At 48.5% G+C, this 25,721-nt stretch overlaps 1 protein-coding gene across 1 annotated transcript in view; it reads right to left on the minus strand.

Moving 5' to 3' along the window:
- Nucleotides 1–25,721, minus strand: part of LOC144106558 (uncharacterized) — a 232,500-nt gene that overhangs the window by 64,172 nt on the left and 142,607 nt on the right. The window contains exon 2 of the mRNA XM_077639404.1: nt 17,391–17,617. Within this exon, the coding sequence (XP_077495530.1) occupies nt 17,391–17,617 (227 nt within the window). The remainder of the gene's footprint in view (nt 1–17,390; nt 17,618–25,721) is intronic.

Consider the following 25,721-nt stretch of genomic DNA (forward strand, 5'->3'; position numbering starts at 1 on the left):
CATCCTTTTTACTTCACTCCCTCCTCCCGTCAGGGGGCTTTCTTTCTCGGATTGAAGACCCTCTTTTAAGCCCGCCATTGATTAACACTGTGCTTTGGCGAAGACTAGTACTCTTGTCAACTTTGAACTTTGGCAAGTACTCCGAGGCTTTCCCCTCCGCAAGCAGCACAGGTAATCGGCTCAGTAATGGAAATGGATGAATGACTCCTGTCCTTTGTAGGAGCGGTCTTTGCCAATACATTTCCAATACTCCGCCGATAAGCTATGCTGCTGGGGGATCTCTTGTTAACATTTTGTGCATCAAGAAACCACTTTCCAGCAGTCTGTCTGTCATCACCACTATATTGCAGGCGTTGTACAGATCTGAAAAATGCAAAAACTAAACGAAAATACACCTTCCCTGACTCCACAACGGCGCCTTAAACGATTGATTTAGGGGAATCACAGGCTTCACTGCCAGCACAACACATGCAGCCAGCTGGACTGCCGGTTTATTAAGATGAGCGCTTTTCTTGTAGGGCATTTAGAGGCAGTCATGGACAGAAGCTTGCGGGAGGCGGACTCACGAAAAAAATTTACTACAGCGCGGATAGGCCCAGAAGGTGAAAAAAATGCATAGAAGCATGAGGAGACACGCGCGCTCCACCTGCTAGAGGAATACCATCTCACCGGCTGGCGAACGAATGCAGAAATAATTTCTTCCGCGAACCGCCACCCCGCAAACATCTCTACATGCTTCTACACTTTAGTGATTGCTGCTTACTAAAACCGCCACCTAGATTTAAATACATTGTGCGCTCAAAAAGAGTACCAGAATATATCTGTTGCCGTTCTGCGAATAATTGCTGTTTTACTAAACTCAATCTGGATCGTAACAAAACTTTCAGAATACCTGATTGATCAAAAAAAGAGTCCACTTTAGTCAGGGTAAAATTGCAGTGCTAAAGACCATTCCTTCAGTCTTTCACATAGAGCACGTTAATGACGCAGAAGAAAAATAGACGGAGCAAAGAAACAACATGTTTTTGGTTTAATGCGGTCACATCGTCGACCGCTACGCTATCAGAAAACCACGTGGGCTGTGTACTCGTGGTTCGTCCTATGGATCCCGCGTGGCGAACAAAAAATTACCCCCTAATGTCTATTACGAACTTCACTTTGCTCCCGGGTCCGCAAAACTGCGTTATTTTTCTAGTTTCCTCTTATTCGCACTGGTGCACATTGTTCTTAAAACGTAAAGGTGTAGTCTGCCTCGTGCTGCCGACAGCATATGCGTATGTGTACTCGATGTAGCACCAAAGCAACGAAATAAAAACGGCGCCTGCACTGCGCCGTGAACAAGGCTCAATTGCTTGAAAAGCAGAAACAGAGGTGTATAAATTTCGGAAGGGATTGTGCTGCACCGCTTCTTTCGTGTCCATACGATCGCCCAACGGCATCAAAGGCCGCCAACACAGCTTGCCATTCTCAGGCTTGACACGGCCGTGCTCTCGAATTGAGTGATCAAAGGGAGGATACGCACGGATGACGCCTAGAATGAAGGGGAGTAAATGAATGAAACGAACGAAACAAAGATACAGTGAACATTTACAGAAAATGCTGGGAACGGCGGCGAGAGCAACAAAGCTTGGGCATGGCTTGGCTTGCGTTGATTCGACAACAGGATGAGAGAAGGAGGGAAGTGTGAGAAAATCTCGTTGTTCTTAATAAATGCTTCTCATCCCTCCCTCTCCCTCCTCTCTCTCTCTCTCTCCTCTGTCTCTCGTCTCTCTCTCTCTCTCTCTCTCTCTCTCTCTCTCTCTCTCTCTCCCTCTCTCTCTCTCTCTCTCTCTCTCTATCTCTCTCTCCCTCTCTCTCTCTCTCTTCTCTCTCTCCTGAGGAAAGTATGATTCAGCGAAGAGAAGCATTAAGAAAGAGAACGTAGGTAACAATAAATTAAATGAAAGGGACTTGGTGACGAACAAAAAATGTATAGCATGAGAAGGTAAGCTACAAATAAGAATGCTAAAACGGCCAAAAGCGGTCAACGGAACTTGACTTGGGGCTTGGCTAGGCTTAGCTTGCAGTAGAGAAAAAAAAATAAGAAAAGAAAGTAGAAAGTCAATACAAAAAAAAAAGCAGACGAACAGTATTTCTAAGACCACACGCAAAAAAATAAGCAAACAAGACTGAAGTAAGCGCGTGAAGAAGTGTTTTGAATCGAAGGAACCCTGGAAGATATGGAGGATATAACAGCGGTGTTCGCCGGGCCAATGGGGTGATAGAGACTCGTTGACTGAATGGGGAATAAAAATTGTCCACAATTGTGTGTACCGCTATCAGCGTGCTCTTTGTGGTCGTTTTTTTTTTTTCTTCTTTTTTCCTCAGGGTTCTCGACAAGGCCTAGCGATGACGTCGGAAGCTAAGGTCAGGATGGAAAAAGCGAACAAAAAAGACGAGAAGGAAACGACATTGCATCCGGACACAACACAGCAGGAGACAAAATAAGATGTGCAAAAAGGGTAAGAGAAGTACTGTGCGCGCAAAGCGAAGCGAATTCAAGGAAACTAAGATACTTCAAACGAAGAGAAACCGCTGAAAGAGAGAAGCTCCGCCTATGGAAGCAATTTTTTTAATGAACTGTCGGCGATAAAATAATATTGCGGCTGCGAAGAAGACTGCGTTAAAATACTTCATAGAGATAAAAGCAGTATAGAAAGAAGGAAGTCTGAAGTGCAACTTTACAAAAAGGCAGAACGTGATCGGGTAAAGTACCGCGAAAGGGAATCACGACCCGCTCTCTGAAAATAAAGATAATAAAAACAAAGAACGAAAGAAATGACACGAAAAAAATCAGAAAGAGAGAAATGAGGAATGAAAGAACGAAAAAAAAGGAAAGGTAGAGAGAAAGAACGAAAGAAAAGAAGAAAGGAAGAAAGAAAGAGAGAAAGAAGGAAAGGAAGGAAGGAATAAAGAAAGATAGATAGAAAGAAGGAAAGAAAGGAGGAAAGAAGAAAAGAAAGCAAGAAAGAAAGAAAGAAAGAAAGAAAGAAAGGAAGAAAGAAGGAAAGAAAGCAAGGAAGAAAGAAAGAAAGAAAGGAAGGAAGGAAGTAAGGAAGGAAGGAAGGAAGAAGGGAAGATAGAAAGAAGGAAAGAAAGAAAGCAGTGAAAAAGAAAGAAAAAAAAAGAAGGGAAGAAAGAGTGAAGGAAAGAAAGAAGGAAAAGAAGGAAGAAAGGAAGGAAGGAAGAAAGAAAGAAGGAAGGAAAGAAAGAAAGGAACGAAGGAAGGAAGGAAGGAAGGAATACAAAAGGAAAGGAAAGAAGAAAGAAAAAAGGAAAGAAAGAAAAAAGCTGGGAAGAAAGGAAAAACAAAGGCGGAAAAAATAGTATAGGGAAGAAGGGAACAAATAAAGGAAGGAAGCAGGGCAGGAAGGCAGAAAGATGGCAAGAAAGAAAACAAGAAGGAAAGGAACGAAGCAAGCTTAAAGAAAGAAGGCAGGGCGTTGGGCGTTCGCATGTGGACGGACGCACTCCACATCGGCTCCGTGTCTTTTCGAAGATTCCGACCCAATTTTCACGTGGGCCACCGAAAATTTTCGGCTACATCGACGGATAACGTCACCTGGGCCACGGCGACACCACTCCTGAGCCGGTAGGCCCATTTTTTGGACTTTTATCGGACTTTCGAGTGGCCACCTGCGGCCGGGAACGCTGAGCCTAGCGTAGGCCTAGCGCGTTCCCGGGGCGGCCCCGTGCGGTGCTTGCGTGTCTAGACATCGGCCAGCATGGAACCCCGGGACGCTGACGACCCTATCATGAATGAACCTACCCGGACCTCGGCCCAAGGTTCGGCGAATATTGAAAGTACGGACGAATCTCCTGCCGCGCCGCCGGTCAATGCGAGCCCCGGACTTGGGGACGCAGTGACCGAGGCCATGGAGACCTCGCCACCGCAGCGGGACGACGGGGCCGACATCGACCCACTGCAAGACGAAGACATGGATCGTTGGCAGCTTGTTTCTTACAAACGGCGCCTAAAAAGGAAAGGCTCGAAGAAAGGCTCGAAGGGGCCAGGCGATCCCCGGGAAGAAGCAAGCAACAAGATAGCGCCGACAGCCGCAGCTGGTGGAGCAGAGACGCGAGCGAGTGGCGTGCCGCGCTTTCCATTAAAACCACATCTGGCGGGAGCGCAGCGGCAGATCAGGCCACGTCCGCCGCCGCTACCGAAGGATGATATCAAAATCATTTATCGCCCCAAGGGAGGCCTAAAAATCAGCGAAATCCGTGTCGACCAGGCAACGCAAGCCCTCGTCGCGGCCAGCGGAGGAACGATCAAGGAAGAAGACTTCATCATGAGACTCCGGCCCGGATCGAACATCATGATTGCGAGCACGCCCGACCTGGACATCGGCGACGTGCTCAGGAAGATCGAAAAGCTCACGATCAATGACCAGACCTATGCAACCAACACCTATCCAGCCCTACCGGACGACCTGAAGCGTGCGGTAATTCACGGCGTCATGCCGGGGCAATCACCGGCCCTACTGAAATCGAGGCTGCGGCTTCGATCACAAGGAGTGAAGATCCTGGAAGCGAGAATGCTGGGCAAGTCGGAAACGGCGCTCATCACGTTCGACGGCCCGTATATCCCGCAGTGGGTCATCTACCGATCCGGAGAATTCAAGACCTACCCATATCGTCCTACGAGACAGATCTGCTACGTGTGCGGAGAGCAAGGCCATCGTTCGGACGTCTGTCCAACGCCGAACACCAAGCTCTGCAGGACGTGCGGCACACACGACCCACCAGAAGGCCACCCGTGCAAGGCCAAATGCATGGTGTGCGAAGGCGACCACGTCACCACGGAGTGCCGTCGACGCCTCAAGACCACTGAAGAGCTCCGGGGCAGCACGACCGGCGGCCGACAGTCCCGGAAACAACAATGGCAGCAGCAGCAGCAGCACCAACTGCCGCAGCAGCAACAACCGCAGCAGCAGCAACAGAACCCGCACCTGAGTCGAGAGCGCCGACCCAGGTGGCTTAGCTCGGAGCGGGACCATGGCCGCTCCTCGAGCCGAGGCCGTAGCACCGTGCGAGATCACAGCCAGAGCCGATCCAGGGATGACTCTTTCCCGCCGCTAAACCGGTCAACGGCCAAGCCGAAGCAGCAGCAGCAGCAGCCGCCGCAGAAACAACAGAAGAAGGGCGGCGTCAAGGTGAGCTGGGGAGCGGGCTCTCCAAACCCACTGATTCCGCACTCGGATCAAGATAATATTACGCGTAACTCGAAGGAAATTAAAGCTCTAAGAGAGGAGAATGCACATCTCCGAAAAAAAAATCGATGACCTCATTAAAGAGATGCAGGCTCAGAGAACAGGGCACGTACCGCGGCCCCCGCCTCCGGCGGCCGAAGTGCAACGATCTCCAACCCCCTTAGAAGTGAGCCCCGAAGAATTCAGAACTTTCATGCAGCGCATGGAGGATTTCATGATTCGCACCGAAGGACAGTTCCGACAAACTCATGCAAGATTAGATGCCATGCAGGTCCAACTCAACCTGTCAGAACAGAACATCACATTACTACAGCAAAAAGTTGCGTTGCAGGACCAAAGTTTCCGCAGCCACGTCAAAAGTCAAAATACGCAACGAATAACAAACGAGGCCCGGGACAGGCTCATACACGAGCGCCGTTTCGGAACTGAAGGCTCCAATCAGAACAATGCCCAAAACAATGGCTAAACAAACTCCACTAGAAATCTGGCAATGGAACTGCAGGGGGTACCGCCAAAAGCAGGGACTCCTAATGCAGTTTTTACATACGCAAGGTTCAACACCCGATATAATAGCTTTACAGGAAACTAACACGACACCGTCACTCAGGGGATATACGTGCTACGATAGCGGACGCACGGCAACCTTGGTCAGCAAAAAGTTGGTAGCCATAGCCCATGACCCAATTCCCAACACCAAAATTGAACACTTAGTGACGGAAATTATTCCCAAAAAGAAGCGTAAGGAAAAGAGTGTCTTTCTAGTAAACCTCTATAGCCCGCCTCGCCAGCGGGACGCGAATTTTGATATACTCTTTCTAGGGGCCAGCAAACTTGCGAAAAGCAACTCGTTGCTCATTGTAGGCGACTTCAACGCTCGCGGACAGCAATGGGGATACCCCACTAATAATCACAAAGGTATACAGGTCGAGGACGCGGCGGAAGCGATCCAATGTACCCTCTTAACAGACCAACTTCATCCCACGCGCCTTGGCACTTCGATCTGCCCGGATACGTGTCCGGACTTAACGTTTGTCAGGGGAGTGAAGCACGCAACGTGGGAGAATCTGCTGGAGAATCTAGGCAGTGACCACTATATCCTGAAGACCACGATAGCAGCCACCAACATCAAGCGCAAGCTCGGCACGGCCAAGATCACCAACTGGCCGGCTTTCCGCAAGGCTTGCGCGGACCTGGAAGGGGGGATTACTTCCATAGATGATTGGTGTCAACAACTTAAAGACATCCAGAAGCGGTACACTCAGGAAGTGGATCGCACCGAGCAAACACCTGAGGTGGACCCTCGTCTCATCAGGCTGTGGGAGGCACGTCGAGGACTCACCAAGCGCTGGAAGAAGCAGCGCTTTAACAGGAAGCTCAAGCTCAAGATCGCAGAAGTCACCAAGATAGCGGAGGAGTACGCGACCCAACTGGCCAGGCAGAGCTGGCAGCAGTTCAGTAGCTCGCTGGACGGCACCCTCAGCACGGCCAAAACGTGGCGTATACTCAAGACTCTCCACGACCCTACCCAAACCAGGGCCGAAAGCGGGAAAGCTATCCGCAGACTCGTCCACACCTTCGAGGGTACGGAAGAGGAACTGCTAGATAAGGCCAAAGAGAAATGCTACGGCACGACCTTGCCTGCGGCATACGCGAAACCATACCTGGGGAAACCGAACACCCACTTAGACAGGCCGATCACCAGGGAAGAAGTGTTCGCTACCATAAAGGCATGCACGCGCAACACTGCGGCGGGAGCAGACAACATCCAGAACGCACTCATACGCAACCTCTGCGACGAGGCGGTCGACCAACTGACCACCTTTCTCAACGGGCACTGGGCCGCAGGAACGGTTCCTGAAGAGTGGAAGCATGCAGAGGTCGTAATGATCCCCAAACCGGGTAAGAAACTCCAGATCGAAAATCTCCGACCTATCTCACTCACCTCCTGCCTAGGCAAGCTCTACGAGCGAGTCGTTACTCGGAGGCTCCAAAGCTACATGGAAGACGAAGACCTGTACCCCCACAGTATGTTCGGCTTCCGAGCCCACCTCTCCACCCAGGACATCCTCTTACAACTCAAAGAGGAAGTCCTCACCAACGTCCCGAGCGTAGGCGAGAACGTGGTTATGACCCTCGACATCAAAGGAGCCTTTGACAACGTTAGCCACACGGCTGTAATGGAAGGACTCGACAACCTCCACTGCGGCGAGAAAATTCACAGCTACGTGAAGGCCTTTCTCTCCAACCGCACTGCAACGGTTGGGCTCGGAGACCTTCGTAGCGCTAAATTTTCGACCCCAAACAAAGGCACACCTAAAGGGTCCGTCATCTCGCCACTACTTTTCAACGTGGCCATGATCGGCCTCGCAAGACAACTCGAGAAGATCGAAGGCATACAGCACGCAATATACGCTGACGACGTCACGGTCTGGGTTACCACTGGGTCGCTCGGCCAGAAAGAAGAACGACTGCAAGCAGCGGCTACCTGCGTGGAAGAATATGCCAGTGCACGAGGCCTCGCCTGCTCCACCGAAAAATCAGAACTCCTGCGAGTCCACAAAGGGAAACACAAGGAAGGGTCCCTCAATGTCTCCCTCGAAGGACAGCTAATTCCCGAACGAGACAAGATACGCGTCTTGGGAATGTGGCTGCAGAGCAACCAGCGATGCGGCCATACGCTCGGCCTTCTCAAGCAATCGACCACTCAGGTCGCCAGAATGATCACGCGCGTGTCGCAGAAGCGGAGCGGCATGCGAGAGGGGGATACCCTGCGCCTGGTTCAGAGCCTGGTGGTTAGTCGCGTGGGTTACGCCCTCCCGTACTTCAACCTCAACAAAGGAGAAGTGGATAGTGCAGACACCATACTCCGCAAAGCTTACAAGACAGCCCTGCATCTACCAATGAACACCTCCAACGAAAAACTATTGGCTCTTGGAATTCACAACACCTTCGAAGAGATCAAAGAAGCCCAACTGGTCACGCAGTTAGCTAGGCTCCAGCAGACTCCTACGGGGCGCTCGCTCCTTAACCGACTGGGGCTAGGCGGAACTGCGGAATTCGAGAATCGTACTGCGAGCATACCGGACGCAATCCGCCAGACGCTAAAGGTTCGCTCCCTTCCCCGGAACATGGACCCCAACTTGCATGCGGCCCGTAGGGCAGCCCGGGCGAGGTATGTACAACAAAATCTAGCTACAAAATCCACAACGGTATACACGGACGCGGCTCCGTATACAAGAAGCTCACATAACAGCATAGTGGCGGTAGTTATTGATTCGAACTTAAAGGAATTAGCTAGCGCCTCAGTGAGGGATTGCACGGTAACCGAAGGGGAGGAGCTGGCCGTAGCTCTAGCGGCGGTAGCCGGTTATCGAAGCAACATGTCCCTTACCATCCTTACAGATTCGAGAGAAGCGTGCCGTAACTACATGAACGGCCGCATAGGTCGCGCCGCGCTCCGGCTCCTCCAGAGCGCGACCCCACCAAAAGTCATACATAGCATTTACTGGGTGCCAGGACACACCGACATAGCGGGGAACGAACGCGCCGACGAGGTAGCTCGAGGGTATACGAGCCGAGCTTCCTCCCAATCGGACGATCTACCCGACCGAGTCAGTCCTACGTACTCAGACATTCTCAACTACTATAAGGGGGTACGGATCCGCTATCCGCCGCCTCATCCTGATCTAAATCAACTAGAGGCAGTGTATTGGCGAAGATTGCAGACAGGAACATTCCCAAACCTGCACATCCTTAGCAAGATTTACCCGACGCAATATCGGGACACTTGCCCGTGGTGTGGCAGCAAACCATCGTTGTACCACATCACGTGGGAATGCAGTAAAAACGACAGCTTTCGCAAAGACCCGAGTGCGGAACAGTGGGAGAGCCGGCTCTCCAGCGGCGATCTGGGTTGCCAACAAGGTCTGATCCAGCACGCCCAACGAGCAGCGAAGCTCAGCGGAGCCCTGGAATAGGGGCACCGACCCTGTGAGAAGAAGGAAGATGGACCTCTTCTTTCTCGTCTGCTACTAGCACCTTTCTAGAGCATTAAAAGTCTTTCCTACCTACCTACCTAAAGAAAGAAATAAAGAAGCAAACAAAGAATTAACGCAAGGAAAATTGCAAGAAAGGAAGGAGACCACAATATATACTGGCCCTTGATAGGCCAGAATACGTTATAAACGTGTGCCTTGTTGGGTTTTGTTTATGGGGGTTTAACGTCCCAAAGCGACTCAGGCTATGGGAGACGCCGTAGTGAAGAGCTCCGGAAATTTCGGCCACCTAGGATTCTGTAACGTGCACTGACATTGCACAGTACACAGGCCTCTAGAATTTCGCCTCCATCCTGTAGGGTTTGTATTGCCTATAGACTGCTCTTTAGGGTTTGTCTATAGAGAGTCTCTAGACCGTCTAAAGAAATTGTTGTAAGAGAAGCCACATCAGTTTTTCTTGAGTAAAATAAGAACTCTTAGTTTCTCAAATTAAACTCAGCAAAGAGGCGGCCGAAGACTACCTCCCTCACAAACAGGTTGGCCTGGCTGGTAGCTACCCACAATCTTTCCTGCCATGCTGCTGCTTTCTTCACCACGCTGCCTCCGGGCTTTCTCGCAGACATTGCTGGCTGGCGCACTGGTGCCTTTGCCCTGTACATCATCGTCTTGCCTATTTTGCGTGGCAAGTCACTGCCGCTGACGGGGAGATGTTGTTAGCCGGGAGTCGCTGCCAAACAACCCGCGCTGACGTCAAAGCACATCGCGCCGCTGCGCCCTATACAACGCAGGCGAGCGGAAAACTGAACAAGAGTGAAGACGCGTAAGTGTCGGCCTGGCAGTGGCAAGAAAAGAACGTCGCAGCAGTTTGAAGGATAAGAAAATAAGAAGATGCAACATCAAGCCCACACGCTGTATAATAAAAGTGGAAGATGCGCAGAAGAGCCTTGAACAAGCAGTGCAAAGTTTCCATCGCGAAGCAAAGTACACTGGCTTCTTGTGAGTTCTCGGCATTTTGTTTACTTTGCGTTTGCCTGCAGGGGAAGATCCGGGCTCTCGAAATAATTGCTCGCTTTCCTGAATGCTGCCCTAGCTGGAGCCCTTGCGACAGGGATGCAGTTGGGCACTGTGAAAAGATCGTCTTGTCTTGTTTTTTTTTAAGTTTCCATCATTTCTCTCTTTGGTGTTCTGGTTGTAGAGTGCCTATCACTCACGGATACTCCCAGAGAAAAAGGAGAAAAATTATGAGATCACTGCGGCACGCGCATTGCAGGAATGCGTGAGCATTGACCAGGATTCGAACCTTGGTTATTCCTGCCACAGCCCAAGGTACTAACCACTATACGATCACGGCTGCCCCGGAGGGACGGACGGCACACGGTCACGTGATCATCTGATTGAGAGAATTGACGTCAAATCATCCAAATGCTCAATTGCCTCAATTAATTGCCTTCAATAATCAAGTTCCGTCATTGCCTATTTTGAGTTTTCAAACTTCGCGCCACGCTCCGGTTTCAAATTTGGCGCCATGCTTCGCTCCGTTTAGTTTCATGCCCTGGCGCCGCCATGTTTGTTTTACCCGAGCGCCGCCTACACCTGTCGCCATCATGAGCTGATAATCTGCAGCCCGTGGGCTGCAGACGAAGAAGCGTGTGGTTTCTGGCAGCGTCATCCGTCCGTTTTATTCTTGCCAAGCCTAAAAATGGTGCGGGGGGGGGGGGGTGTACACTTACGGGTTTTGAAATTTGGCGCCACCTTTGCTAAGACCCCCGTCACTTTTTGGACATTTTTTGGCTCTAATTAATCAATTATTATCCCACATGCACCTCATGATTTTTCCTGCGATTTTGTTGACGCTCTAATTAATGCGGCCATTATTTATCCTATAATTTAATTTGCTCGAACGTTATCGTGATGAAAAGCTTGCGATGACACGAAACCGCTAACATAGCCATACAATGCTTATGTGTTAAAAACATGCCTGGCCTGTGTCGCCCATTTAGTAAACAGCTGTCCAGCTACTCATCCATGCTTACTAGGGAGTTTTATAGCACCGTACCCGTGCTACGGTGTTATAAAACTTGGAGGGTAGGCCCTCCGAAAAACCTTTTCGTATAATTATTATTATTATTACCTAGCCCAGGAGCCCTCTGGAACGGTTGTTGAGCTTAGATATTCGCCACGTCGTTCGGCGAGACGCTTCACTCGAGCGGCAAAAAAAAAAAGCGTTAGTCAAGTGCAAAAGGACGACTCTGTGCTCGCACCCGACGCCCCAGAGGCTTATCTGAGTGCATCCACATAGAGTATGCGGAAAAAATATGCATAGTTTATAATTCATTGGGTTTAGCGTCCCAAAGTGACTCAGGCTATGAGGACCGCCGTAGTTAAGCGCTTCGCAAATTTCGACCACCTGGGAATCTTTAACGTAAACTGATATCACACAGTACACGAGGCTCTAGGATTTCGCCTGCGTCGAAATTCGACCGCAGCTGCCGGGAGCATGCGCTCCGGGGGCAAGATTAATAGTGCAGTGCCTGTAATCCATGTCAGTACGCTGTATAAAAAAACATAAATAAAAGTGAATCTTTTTTGTAGAATATAAGGGACACACAATTCTTACAGTCCAGCTTATAGTATGCCGTGGTAAACCATGATCTATTACGCGCATTTTTCTTTTTCTTCTTTATTTTTACCCTTTTTGTCGCTTTGTACGTGCTTCATCCTTAAGAAAATATTTGCTTTATAACAGCGTGAAATGAGTACGTAGGAGCTAGTATCACCGTGGGCAGCCAGTTCTTATGAAACGCACTACCAAGTAATAAAATTACTTTTGCAAAAACGAAGTTTCCATGATGTGCATTTCGAATATAGAGTTAAGAAATAGTGTAACTTCATTAAGTATTTCAGTGTAATATGCATATATGTACTACGTTCTATGCAAGGTCTTTTCTTGGTACGATTTGCAATTACATGTCAAGCACTTTGTGTTCGTACTTTTAACATTTCTGTTTTACATTTTTAATCGTGACAGTTGTTTTCAACACGATTGATTATACTGCATATTATGCTTGTACCTTTCCTGTAAGCTATGCTCTCTTTGTTACTTTAGTATTGTATAAAATAACTACTAAAACGTTTCCAGAACTTGTTCACCTGTACAGATATTGTACCAGAACAAAAGAGAAAGAGGCCGTGCCGCCGCAGGAGAGGCACGAGGACAAAGCGCAGGCGCGAGCTCGTGTTCGAAAGAACGAGCGGCAGGAGGACGGCGGTCGGCGGTTGGCCGGAGAACCGAGTTTTGCTGTCTTCTTGTGCCACATAGTCATGCGGGTTTAGCGGGCCGCGCTGTTCCTCGTTTCCTGCCATCTCCCGCCCGATTTCTCGTACGCATCCTGTAGGGCAGCCTGCATACCTCTGGCCCCTGCACATCTTCGTGGTTTCCTTTGCGCTCTGCCATTCATCTCCAAGGACGGTGGACCGGTGGACAGAGAGCGGACAGTGGGCGCGAGTGTCCGGGACCGAGACCCCCCGCTTGGGATTTACTGAGTGCTTTCAGCGACAGCGCCGGAGGTAGTGGGCCGAAGAAGGTGCGTACCCGTGCTCAGCATGCCGAAACTTAAGAAGCGGGTAGTGCTGGAGTCCAGCAGCGGGGAGAGTGACTTCCCCGACGACTTGGATAACCAACTGCGGCTTCTTGCAAAAAGGAGGAGGGTCGAGTCGGAGACCTCGGCGCAGCATTTCCAGCCTGAGGGTAGCCCGGGGCCTAGCGGAGTCCCGAGCAGCGTCGACGACCGGACAGCTCGCGGCCATGGGAACGCCAAACCATGCACAAGCAAGCTGTCTAAGAAGACATTTGAGGAGGGCCACTCCTGGAATGTCGGAGCTGAAAACCAGAGCAACGCCTCGTCCTGGTCTGAAGAAAGCGAAGCCTCAGACGCTGGCGGTGGTTCCTCGTCGCCAGCGGGTGACATCAGCAGCAACAGCAGCAGCAACAACAGAAGCAGCAGCAGTAGCAGCGACAGCAGCAGCAGCAGCAGCAGAAGCAGCAGTAGCATCAGCAGCATCAGTGATGGCGGCTATGACGCTTCTGCAGAGGAGTTCAGCGAAGACAGTGACGGAAGCCTCATCGGCAGCGAGGGGGACCAGGCGCGCCGGGCGCATATGACTAAAGAGGAACGCGAGCAGAAGCTGCTGGTGGACCGCACCGGGAAAAGATACAGTCCGAAGACACGCCTCGGATCAAAAAACAAGCGGAGGCTTGCCAAGCGGTACGAACAGATGCGGAAGACTCAAGAGGGGGGCAGCCCCACCAGCAGCGAAGGTGGAGAGGGCCCATCGACCAGCACCAGGAGCAAGGGGTGTCGCATGGCCGGGCAGCGCAAAGGCAAGTTTGGCACGAAGGCACAGACCACCAGGTGTCTAAAAGCTGCACACCAGAAGCAGCGAAATCAGCTGCTCCAAAAGGCAGAAGAGAAGAAACAGAAATCTCAGGCGGAAGGCGACATCCAGGTGAAGACATCCAAGAAGCTTCGGGTGAGCGACGTGTATTCCGATGATGACGGAGACAACGAGCAAGATGGCGGGACTGTTGGCGACACGACTTCAGAGCGTGGTCAGTCGACCTCTTCATTATCGCCCCGTGCTGAAAGAGATCCCGAGCCACAGGTGGCTGCCACGAAAGAAGAAATCAACAAGATACGGCTGACACGTAACCAGCTGAAGCTTTGGATACACGCGCCGACCTTTGCCTCAACAGTGATAGGCTGCTTTGTGCGTGTGCGCACTGGCTCCAGGAAAGGGCGTTCTGTGTACAGGCTGATGCAAGTTACCGATGTGGTGACTGCTAATGTGCATTCCCAGGGGCTCGATCACACAAACAAAGCCCTTCGCCTGAAGCATGGAAGTGAGGAGAAGGTCCGACTGCTTGGGTCTGTCTCCAACGAAGAGTTTACAGAGTGGGAATTCCAGAGGTCGAAGAAGCTGACGATCTCCAAGGGCGTCGCATTTCCCACTCCAGAAGACGTGGCAAGGAAAGTCGTAGATATACAGGCTGCCCTACAGGACGCGCGGCCCGTCGGAAACAGCGAGCCAGCCTGCAACAGGTCCACTTCCGGCTCCGACCACGATTCCAGGAGCAGGTCCGGTACTAGCCGGAACTACAGTTCTGGCTCCGACGTCAACTTGGACTCCGGATCTGGTTCTGGGGAAGAAACCCCACTTGAGGACCAAGATGTGTTGGACGATCATGGAAGCCTGGCTGCTCCTCCTCTTCCGTTGATTAGGAGCCGCTCGCATGACAACTACGACGACGACGAACGCGAGTGCTTCGGCGAACTTGACTGACCCCGACTTGGAATGCAGTTAACAGACGGCGAAGAGGAACATGTCGGACCACATTGCTAGCCTGAGGTGCGCCACGATGCGCGCTCCGTCATACACAATCTGTTTCAGGAGGAGCTGCTATGCATGCGGATCAAGGGCATCTCCTGGAAGGATGTGGAGGAGGCCGACAAGGCCTGGGCGCGCAGAAATAAGGCGGCAGCCTGCGCGGTCTTCTTAATGCTGAGTGGGCTCCTCTGCTTCCTCCTTATCAGGGCATACCCTGCCAATGAGACGACGAGTCCGTCGAGCGAGTTCCTCGCGTCGACGAACAAGTGCGGCGTGCGTAACTCCACCGACGAGTGACTGGACGCTCGCGCCCGCGCTTTGCCCTCGTCCCTCTACTGCGGCGGCGCGGCCTTTCTCTCTTTCTCCCGTTACAATATACACGATATAGGCCCTGCTGTTGACTAAATAAACGCGGAGGTTCAGATCTTTTCACGCTGCGCACCAACACCTCTTTCTCTCATCTCGCCACACGTTAAAGCAAAATGAAATAAACAGTATCTTCAGCTTATCTATTTGATGTTCTTTCTGAGAACAGACGCCTTTAGTTCAGCATAAGCACATCTTTACTGAGCGTGACCAAACAGCAGCGACTACAGCTGCTATCGTACACGTCTCTGTTTACATGTGTGAGATGATGATGGGCCATTATCCTCTTTAACTTTTGTGCAATGTGTAAAAATATGTATTCTAATGAGGCAGATTCTAGAAAAGCCTCACAGTCTGAGGTGCGAATACAAATAGACAAGAAGCAGAGTTTAATATCGTTGGTTACAAGGCTATCATTTTTTATTAGCTATATCTGTTGACAATAAAAAATCAAGAAAGACAAACAATACGAAAAGAAGTCAGAAAGGTGCAAAGAATACAACGAAAGCGAAGAGCAGAAAAATAAAAACAAATGAAACAAATGACAGGAAGAAGAAGATGTGGAAGTCCAGACAGCAATAAGAGTGAAGCGTAAGAACACAAAGTGCGAAGAAAAAATAAAACAACCAAAAGCAAACTTACAGTTTCAAGGCTTCGATCGTAGCTGCATTCTCGGCTCAATAAGCCATCTGAGTAAAGATCGGAGCCTGTTCTCTTTGTGTTTCACGCCTCGGGTTCTCTGCTAAAGCCCGCTGTCCACAAGAGACGCTGATGTTGTCTCGCATCAAACTGAGCCCCGATAAATATCTGAAGAAATATATGGCCATCATTTAATTTTCAACGCTTCGCTTTTGCTTGGTTACAGATAAGCATTGTTGCTTATCACAAACACTAAAAAAGAAGGAGCCCTGTTATGAGCACTCTCCGTGACGGCGAAGGAAACTCGCGAATTTGAAATTTTCACTAGTCTCGCGACACTACTTCAAGAAGATTTAAAGAAAAGCAGACGGAAGAATGATTCGTCTACTATTTATCGCTAGAGAAGGAAATGTTTAAACTTTAGAAATCTCCAAATGTTCCGGCGAAGTTCCTCATCATCGCTATCACTAGTAGGCTTTTGCAAGAACCCTGAAAACACTTTTCAGTTTGGTTATATCGCGTTGCTTGAACAAGAACGTGGACCCACGGAGTTCACTGGGCCTCGCTGAGCTCCAACATTCGCACAGCGGTGAAGCCAGCGTGACATTTCAAACGCTGAGTGCCAGTGGGGGCGACCGGATGAAATTTTTCATCCGTTTGCTAGAAAATGGCTCGGCTCGAAGGGATTGCAGAACAATGTCCAACAGCTTCATCCAACAGCTTTCTCGGTGCCGGCAAGGCAGCCTACTGAGCTCCGCGATACCTTGAGAGAACCGGTCGCCTTCGGATACGGTCTGCTATGCCGTATCGCTCAGCCTGCCGAAAACAGCTGGCCCGTGAGCGGAGTTGCGAACTTGTGAGTGGGACATATGGTTTTCTGATCTTGTAACTACAAACTGCTCGAACTCTTAAGGACGTCGCCATGCTGGAAGACGGCGCTAGTGCTTCTTGGAGGCCTTTGACCTGCGCCTCTGGCTTGCTCAATTTTTCTAGTTTATTGCAGAAGTAGATATTAAAGTATTCCTCAAGCATGTGTGTTGCTTCTGCTGGAGTTATACAGCACACGTCTCCGAAGTACTCGCATAACTGTAATAGATAGTTATGGTCTACGTAATTTCAAGGAAACGTTGGTTGATTTGCCGATACATTAAGTATATGTTGACATTACTTATTAAGTCTTGATAAGCTCCAGGGACGTATTATCTAATAACATAACTAATCACCCATCTGACTCTTCGCCTCTCCCCTATTGGTAATGGAAGCCTGCGATGCCGGAGCGGGTAGCTGATGTGCCAAGCAACTCTTCAAAGGCAGGAGATGACCTTATGAAACTAGACGAAGAGAGATGAACTAACTAGCCCGATTGAGACCACTTCCAGAACCTGTGGGCGCTTTCTGGACGCTAGCAGACTGTAGCGCCACACGTGATTGGTAAACCAGATGTTGGCGGAACACGTCTTGGCTTTGAATCACTTTAGGCGGTTCCTCTGAATGCCGCTAGTAGCATGACATTATGCTAACCTTTCATTTTATCATCAATCATAGGGCCAGAGTTTGATGCTTGAACCGTGTATGGAGTTTCGTAACTGGGAGTTATCACAAAGCTCCATATTATTGTATCCACTCTTTCCGTCTCCGTCACACGACCGCCAAGAACAAACTTTCGAGAGCGGCCAATGCAGGGTTCACACACGGTCCCTCCAAGCCGTGCAGGGTCTTCGTGTGTGCCCCTTGTTACCCACAAGGCACCCACCTCGTATTTGTCGCCGACCTTTCGGGTGATGGGTCGCGCGGTGGTCATGTTGCCCGTGATGTGGTTCAGGTGGAAGTAGCTGGAGTCCTTGACGTCCAGCAGGCTGTAGGCCACGGGCTTGCCGGGCGCCGACTCGTCGAGCGCGCGCACGGTGGTCACGTGCACGCCAGCCGGCGCGTTCTCGTGCACGCGCGGGTCGTGGAATGGAGACCAGAACACCAGTACACCTGCACCACGAAGAGAGAGAAGGAGGCAGGAAAAGAAGAAAAAAAGGTCGTTAGTGCATGTCCAGGACACCACGCCTTTAATGCACTCAGCTTGACGAGTATTTTAATGCAAAAGAGACGTCATCAGACGTGATAATTCCCAATGCCTGGGGGAACTGACATCGCTAGAGAGGAAGTGACATGCCTTCGGGCAAAGGCATCAACTCCTCCTAATTTTAGCACATTGCAACATCTTCGCAACATTTTATGGAATTTTCACATGAAGTGATTAGGTATCCCTGTACATTTTTTGGAGAAGGTAAGGACGAAATTGAGAAACAGAAAAAGAGAAGTTCGAATTAGAGAATGGACCGGAATAAATAACGTCCTACTAAGAATTTATAGAAATTCTAACGTTGGGCGAGAAATGCAATATGAATAGCATATGACCAACAGACAATTGACGTGACGAAGTTGGTTCCACGGGAGTAAAGGGGGCAGAGATTTAAGTGCAAAAAAGAACATCGACTTGATTACTTAATTTTGGCGCATTTTTAACAGTTAGAGCCCGACTCGTCCCGGTGTATCTGTATACCTGGCGCTCGGCTGCTGATCTGAAGATTGCAAGATAGAACCCCAGACGTGGCAGATGCATTTGGATGAAGGCGAAATCGAAAATACTGAGTGGTGTGCGATATCAGCGCAAGCTGTAGACACCTGGGCAGGCTAAGTTATCCCAGAGTTCTCTATTACGGCGTCACTTGAAGATCGTGTGTAGGTTCTGGATGTTAAGCTCCGAAAATAGCAGTTTAAAAGTTAGGGGCAGGACAAAGAAGAAACACATAGACGCCGCACGGACGCTGAACTTCGGAAGGCTATTTCTGAAAATAGAATAAACTGATTTCTTTAGGTGGGGATATATGAGGTTATAAGGTGGTCGCGGCTCGCGCAGGACGACGTTAATGTAAAACCACTTGTGTAAGCTCTTGTTCTGCAATGAATGCACTCATTTCTGCCGCCTTAAGGCGTTAACGTGGAGTAAACTGCCGTAATTCATGTTAAATAAACACAACATCCATAAAGTGCCCGTTAGTCGGGCCGATGGTTAATTATGTTGCATGCTTCAGGAACGCTGTCAACCACGACAAATTAGGTTGGTCAGAAAAGGGATGTAATATGAAGCTGCAAGATGGTCTTCACACGCATGTTTCATGCAAAACGATACTTGGCGGGTTTTGTAGGTGTGACCAAGCACCTCCTGCTAATACCATCATGGCACATCTTAGCGTAGCAAACAGGCACTGCATTGGGCGAAAATGTCCATCTGATGACAGCAGTAATTTTCAGCCTGTGTGGTTCTCGTAATACGTTCAGAAGCAAACATTCTGGATATAAACCAATAATACCACCTCCACTGAGACCACTTTCGATATTTCCCCGTTTTCTTTATCAAATGGTGCGTCCAAGTGCTACTACGCGATGTCGTTATGTGCGCATTTCCTTTACTTCACTTTTGGACCTTTTCGTGCACAAGCAGCACCGAAACGTCAAGAATGAAGCAACGTTGCAAGGAAACTCCAGTCATTACGTTGGGTAAGAAAGCCCTTTTTTCCTTCTTTGTGCAATGAAACATTTCGCTAAGTTTGAAGTCGAGATTAAATTCAGAATGGAGTTATGCTAAAAAAAAAACCTGCTGATCTGCGCGGTTCGCCCTGCGTCCAGCCTAGGCTTTGTCCCTTTTATTTCATACTTTTTCTTGTACCGAGTCCCAATTGGTGAAATGACTGAAGCAAGAAAGAACACGAGCGCAGCACACGTCAGCCGAGTCTGCAGTTACGCAACTACTGCAACGCTACTTGCAACATACTTGTCAAAGCAAGTGCAGGAAGAAAAGCAATATGAGCTTAAATTCTTCTATCCTTCATTAAGGACGTAACAGAACTGGAACGGAACAAATCCGAAGAGCACATTTTTTTTTTGCTGTAACAAGAACCTGCCGTAGCAAGTTCATTACTGCTCCAGGTCACGTAGCACCCCCCCCCCCCCCCCCCCCCCCCCACCGCTCCTTAAAGGAAGGATGCAGGAAAGATGAAAATGTTTAGAAAAGCTGCGGCTAGCATTCTGCAGAACAAAGGCCAAGCCAATACTCAACGGCAACTACACGAGAAAGCAGACCGACATTGCGAAGTTCAAGACAAGCTCACCACGACAGTTAGCGCACACACAAGAGTACAGGGAGCAGATAAATGATTCGCGATTAATAACATTACGGCGACAGACAAAGACAAGATAAAAAAAATGCTGATGGTTTAGCTCCGGTTAACCCTGGTCGAAAGCGAAAAGCTGCATTTAATAATAATAATTATTGGTTTTTGGGGAAAAGAAATGACGCAGTATCTGTCTCATATATCGGCGGACACCAGAACCGCATCTAAAAGATTAGTTTTTGGGGAAAGGAAATGGCGCAGTATCTCTCTCACATATCGGCGGACACCTGAACCGTGCCGTAAGGAAAAGAATAAAGGAGGGGGTGAAAGAAAGGAAGGAGGTGCCGTAGTGGAGGGCTCCGGAGGGCTCCGAAGGGTTCCGGAAGAGAAAAATGACGCGAACCATTAGTTTTAAAGTTGAAGTTTCGGCCTCAGCACTGGAACCTGTTTTGGGAACATACTGATAGCCTGGTAGGCGTCTGGATTTAAACTGTTTTCACAGTAATTTTTTTTGTCTTGTTTTCGGTCCTATAATTTGCACAGTGTCGATCAGCAACTGTAAGAATTTTTTTTTGTTCTTGAGAGAGTGACCGGAAAGCAGTTAGCCTTACTGTGCCGCACTAAGCAGGCTGCTTGTTTTGCTGTACTTGATGACGCCCTCCAAAGATCGGATGCGGCTGGAATGGATGCAATGCAAGAGAATGCCGGCGCACCCGATGATTAATGGCAGATCGATAGTTTCATGAACACAGTAAACTGTGACACTGGGTGCACATTTTCTCCAGTAAGGCACATCTCTGACATTCTGTTAAACATCATGAATCCGACACAAGCTCCTGCCTTACAAACGCTTTATGCGTTATTAAAGCCACAAAGTGCAAGGAAGGACCATTAGAAACTCTGCTGCGGGTTTCGAAAGCGCGTAAAAGAGGGGCTGTTTTTGCGTCTCGTTTATGCGACGCCGGAAAGAAGAGCTTTCCAGCGGGATGTCACCGGCCGTTGTAGTCTGGGCGAGCCGTCTTGTCTTGCTTGCGTCAGCCGGGCAAGGGATTAAAAATACGGGCGCCAGCGGAGGCACACTGCGTCAGTTGGTACTGTGTGGCTGAAGAATCAGATTTTGATAACAGGTGTTTGTTTTTTGTTGCTTTTTGTGGAGAGCTCGAGGCGAGGTCGGGAAGCTTAGGCTTATACCTGTCAGATTTCCTTGTTTCGGCTTATGGATTTTTGTAAGGCTTCAGTGTAAGGCTGCAGCGCTTTGTGCCGCAGCTCTTGCATGTGCCTAGCACTGTAGCGAAAGGTGAGGATTTGCAAATAATGACGTTCACTTCATGGAATTTATTAGCCACGGTGGGGCACAGAAGATTAAATACAGACAATGAACAAGAAGTGCAGTTATTCTTGAAGAAGAAAGATTTATTTCACCTGCATGACCATCTAATTTCTCCCGTAGTCACTAATACTTATTTGGTTTATTATTTATATGTTTGTAACCTAGCTCATGTTGGTTTTTTTTTGTACTAGATACGGGCGGCGTATTTCACAGAGGTGGACTTCGCGTAAACCAAATGGCTGTTTCGAGTTCAGGTCGTATCATCATTAAAAAGAACAGTGAGCGTTTTCAAAGGCCCCTTTGAAGCCATAAAATGCGGTAGAAAATGCGGTTGAAACAAAAGCTTATTTTCATCCGCTCGCGAGCATGTAATAAGACATCAGTTGCATTCGGTCTATGACCTACCAACTGTTTTTATATTAGTTATGAACTTTCACGGCCGGACAAGCGCCACAAGTGAGCCGCTACTTCTCTTGGAACACAGCACGCACTTTGAACAGTTCACATACGCACCCCCGAAAAACACGTTAAATTTTGAGTAGTCATCAGTGCCTGTCGACCGTCGTAAAAGCGGTCTGGTTAATAAATTTTCATTAAACGCCAACACTGGTGTGCCAGCATCTAGTTAAGTTTGCTTGCATGCGTCCAGAGACGCCTGTGCGCGACGAAGTCGAGCAGAACATGGCGTGTAACGCAGTTGGACGGCGCCTTTACAGCGACCAAGTGACGCAGTCATATATCTTCGCGGGACTGCTGGAAAAACACGAATTTCAGACTGGTTAATGAACCAGGCAGCGATGATGCATGCCTCGTGGTAGTGTTCTAACCAGGACGTGCCATCCTGTTCACAAAGCAAAAAAAAAAACAGGAAACAGGACGAGCTGCAGTTCATATTTGTTTGCGCTTTGTCGCTTCGCACGTGACACTCAACGTCCTCTAGGCGCCATCCTTGTTATTAAGAAACTCTCTTTTCCTTGAAAGCAGGGAACAGTCTAAACTTGATCAACGCACTCAGTTTGGCTTTATCTCGGGGTCCTGTTTGTAAGGAAACATGAGATTAAATAAGTCTCTGTATATAGAACAGTTGAGACAGCAAAATAAAACACGCAGTGTCCGCGAATGAGCCCTTTGCTCTTACATCTGCAACCCACGGCCGTTTGGCGGTTTGCGAAGCAACGCAATGACCTCATGTTTTTCCGATTCATACACATGCGTTGTAGGATCTGCTGGCTTTAGTTGTATGCATCAAGCGGGTTTTCTCGACTTAACAAACATGAAAAATTTGCCTCCACAGATGGGCCTGCTGACAGTGAGTGTCCATTCTCCCCCAGTTCATACCCTTTTTTTCCCAATTGTGTCCAGCTGTTCAGAGGACAGCAACTATAGTAGGCACAAACACTTTTCCTTCAACATCACTCTCAAGTATACAAACTCGCCTGACTGAGCTCTCAGAGACAAGTAATTATTAGAAGCTGGTTTAAAGCTGGCGAAAACATGTGACTGCTGGTTGTGTTTTCTTCTCGAAAATCACTGCATTTTCAGATAACTCAAGCACACATTCCAAAGGAAATCTATATCTGCGGTTACTGCCTGTGCACCAGAACATTATTCATTTCGCTGCGGCGAAGTAACTAGATAACGTGGCTTTAATGAAAGCGAAGAGCCCATACGCGAAAGAATATATAGGCACAACAGTTGTGTATGTACGGTAAAAAAAATCATTCGCTAGGCGCCTGCAAACAAGTTACGCTTACTTGCCTATAAACATCACTGGACTACTTCTTTCTTCCTTTCTTCTTTCAGTACCTCCTTTATACCTCATTCCTTAAGGCGCGGTTCAGATGTCCACCGAGATGTGAGGCAGATACTGCGCCATTTATTTTCCCCAAAAACCAATTTTTATTTTCGTTTTCACTACGACCGCCACTACAGTGATTTGTTCTGGAGATGCTTAAGTGCGTAAATCTCATCTCTGTCAACAATCAACACTTTTAACACACCCAATGTATACAGCACGCACTAAAGCTGCGTGCGAATGTGCTTGCATGAGACAAGTAAAATATAGTGCAAGAATTTTGGAAACATGCAACCGCTGACACCCAGCAGGATAGGTAGCGACAATCAACAAATAAAGGCAAGAAAGACGCTCTAAGGACACAAGGCCTGCCGCTGCCTAGCGAAGGAAGCGAATACATTCGAAAATGTTGTCCAAGCGTAAAAACCCTTCGTTGGAGCTTGCGTCACATCCACGCGCTGCAGTCATTAAAACACTTCTGAGAGAGGGTTGCGGATAACAGTGGCTGTAAAGAAGTATAAGGTATAGCCAAAAAGTGTGCTTTTTTAATTTCACCCTCGGAAGGTGAGCAATAGCGAAATGGAGGCATATGTTTGGGCAGGCAAGAAGGCGGTCCCGAGTGGCATTTCTTGAAAAACTACTTTATCAAAACAAATCCAGAAAGTTTGCTGAAATGAATCAGTCGAGCTGTTTCGCAAGCCTTGTAGCACGTCCTGATGTGCGCCATTCATTTGTCTTTGGTCAACTTTATTATGAATGGATAAAATAAAACTAAACAGAGCATCTAACTGACATCGTAGTACTACGAGATTCAACGTGATGCTGTATTGATGGTGAAAAGTTCAAAATAACAAAACATATTGTAAACGAGCTCACACCTAGAAAGGGTGCTGAACTGGGTGCCTAAGGCAAGGCCTGAGATGAAGCCGATGAGGCAAGGCGTTCTAAGTTCTCTTTCAAACGTGTGTTCATTTTTTTGCAAAAATGTGACGGTGAAAGAAGACGAAATACAGGAGGAATATAGAAAGACGACGAAGCGAATGCTGAAATGTTGGAATCTTTAGACCATATTCTCCTCCACTGCCCAAAGTTCGCACTTCAGAGAAAGATTTACCTGGAGGTCCCTCTCTCCAGGTTAGGGCTCCCTTTATCCTTGCCAGTATTATTATCGTTTGGTGCGAACGCCAGGGGATTTGCATTGGGTTCTATTTGTGGGTTTCTCCACGATTACATAATTGCAACTGGTAGGTTGATGTGCTAATTCTTTTAAAGTTCTACGAGCTGTTCTTTTTTCACCAAAATGCTGTCTGTTATTTAACTGTCAATATTGTTCTGTTGTTTTTATTCATTGATTTTTCAAAATTCACGATTGGTGCAACAATTTTGTCATCATCTACCATGGAAACTTCTTTGTTTATTCAACTACACCTTGGCCAATCCCCCCGCGTGGGTATGTGCTATATACCTGGGGTGAAGAAGAAGAAGAAGAATGTTGGAATATTTGAACGAACGTACGTGTGTTTCAGGAACACGAACCAAAAGGATGCTCCGGTTGTTTACGCTAAGCCGGTGAAAACAGGAGAGAATATAAAAAGCAAAGGAGAAAAGACAGCAACGGAGTCCATGGAAAAGATATCGATATTATCGCACTGATAACGACACGCCAGTCAAAGACGATTTGATCTTCGTGTGATGGATAGAAATGTGGGCTCCTGATCTGATGAAACTATAGATGCGGCTTTCACTTCATTACTAATACTGTTCAGTCATATAATACAGTTTGGTGATAATTGTGCTGTGGCCAACTTGCTTTTGTCCAGTAAATGTCTCACCTTATTATAAATCCGTGCGGAACTGACGTGGTTCATCGTCGTTCGCTATTGACAGCGACTGCCTTTGAATCGCATCGATTATGCATTACACAATGCCCATGCCGTTTGGTCATTCATGAAATAAATTGTAAGAATCGTCTAAATCGTTCGAGCCGTGAAATACGGGGCTCAGGAAGCGAAAATTGAACATGTTCTTGTCTCACCGCCTTCAATGTGCATGCAACTGCAGTTGCGCGCGTGCTGTGCACGTTAAAACCTCGGGTGTAACCTCACATTTTGTTTGCTATAGAGACCTATAAGTATGAGCGTTCCTTCCAGGAATACTGCCGTTCTGGTTGTGATGATGACTCCTGTGGCAGCACCTAGGCAATGGCAGTGCGACATAAGGATGTCCCTTTGCTCAAAAAGTATACAATATCCACCTGTATGATGTGTACGCTTCGCGGAGTTGCTACGGGTATCATGTCTTCTAGTAAGCACATAATGCACACTGCACGGTGTTGCCATAGCGATATAAAGATAAGCAGGATTGGCGTAAGACACTGGCATAACGTTTCGTCGATAATGCATGTCCGGGAAGTCACAGTTAGTTATAGAAGCCCACTGTTATATCAGGGCTGAATCATCACAACGAGACATAACGCCACCATTGCGAGTGCTGCTACTTCTGTATAGGCGTACGAGTAAACAAGTCGTATAATGGTAGTGATCGCTCGGAGCTGACACCGTTGATTCTGTGAACGCTGCCACAGTATCTGGAACAGACTTGAAAGTAGCGTGATTCCGCCGACACTGGTTCACACCAGCGTTCGTCCATTGGATACTGCAACTCCACGCGCACATATAATGCGCCATTCTGCGACACATCTTCTATAACCCAAAGGACTAAAAGACCGCGTGCTGTGTCAGAATAAACAACATAGGAGAAGAGAATCCCGCTCGACGCGCATCACACCACGTC

Source organism: Amblyomma americanum, chromosome 10 (assembly GCF_052857255.1).
Source record: "Amblyomma americanum isolate KBUSLIRL-KWMA chromosome 10, ASM5285725v1, whole genome shotgun sequence".
Taxonomy (NCBI): Eukaryota; Metazoa; Arthropoda; class Arachnida; order Ixodida; family Ixodidae; genus Amblyomma; species Amblyomma americanum.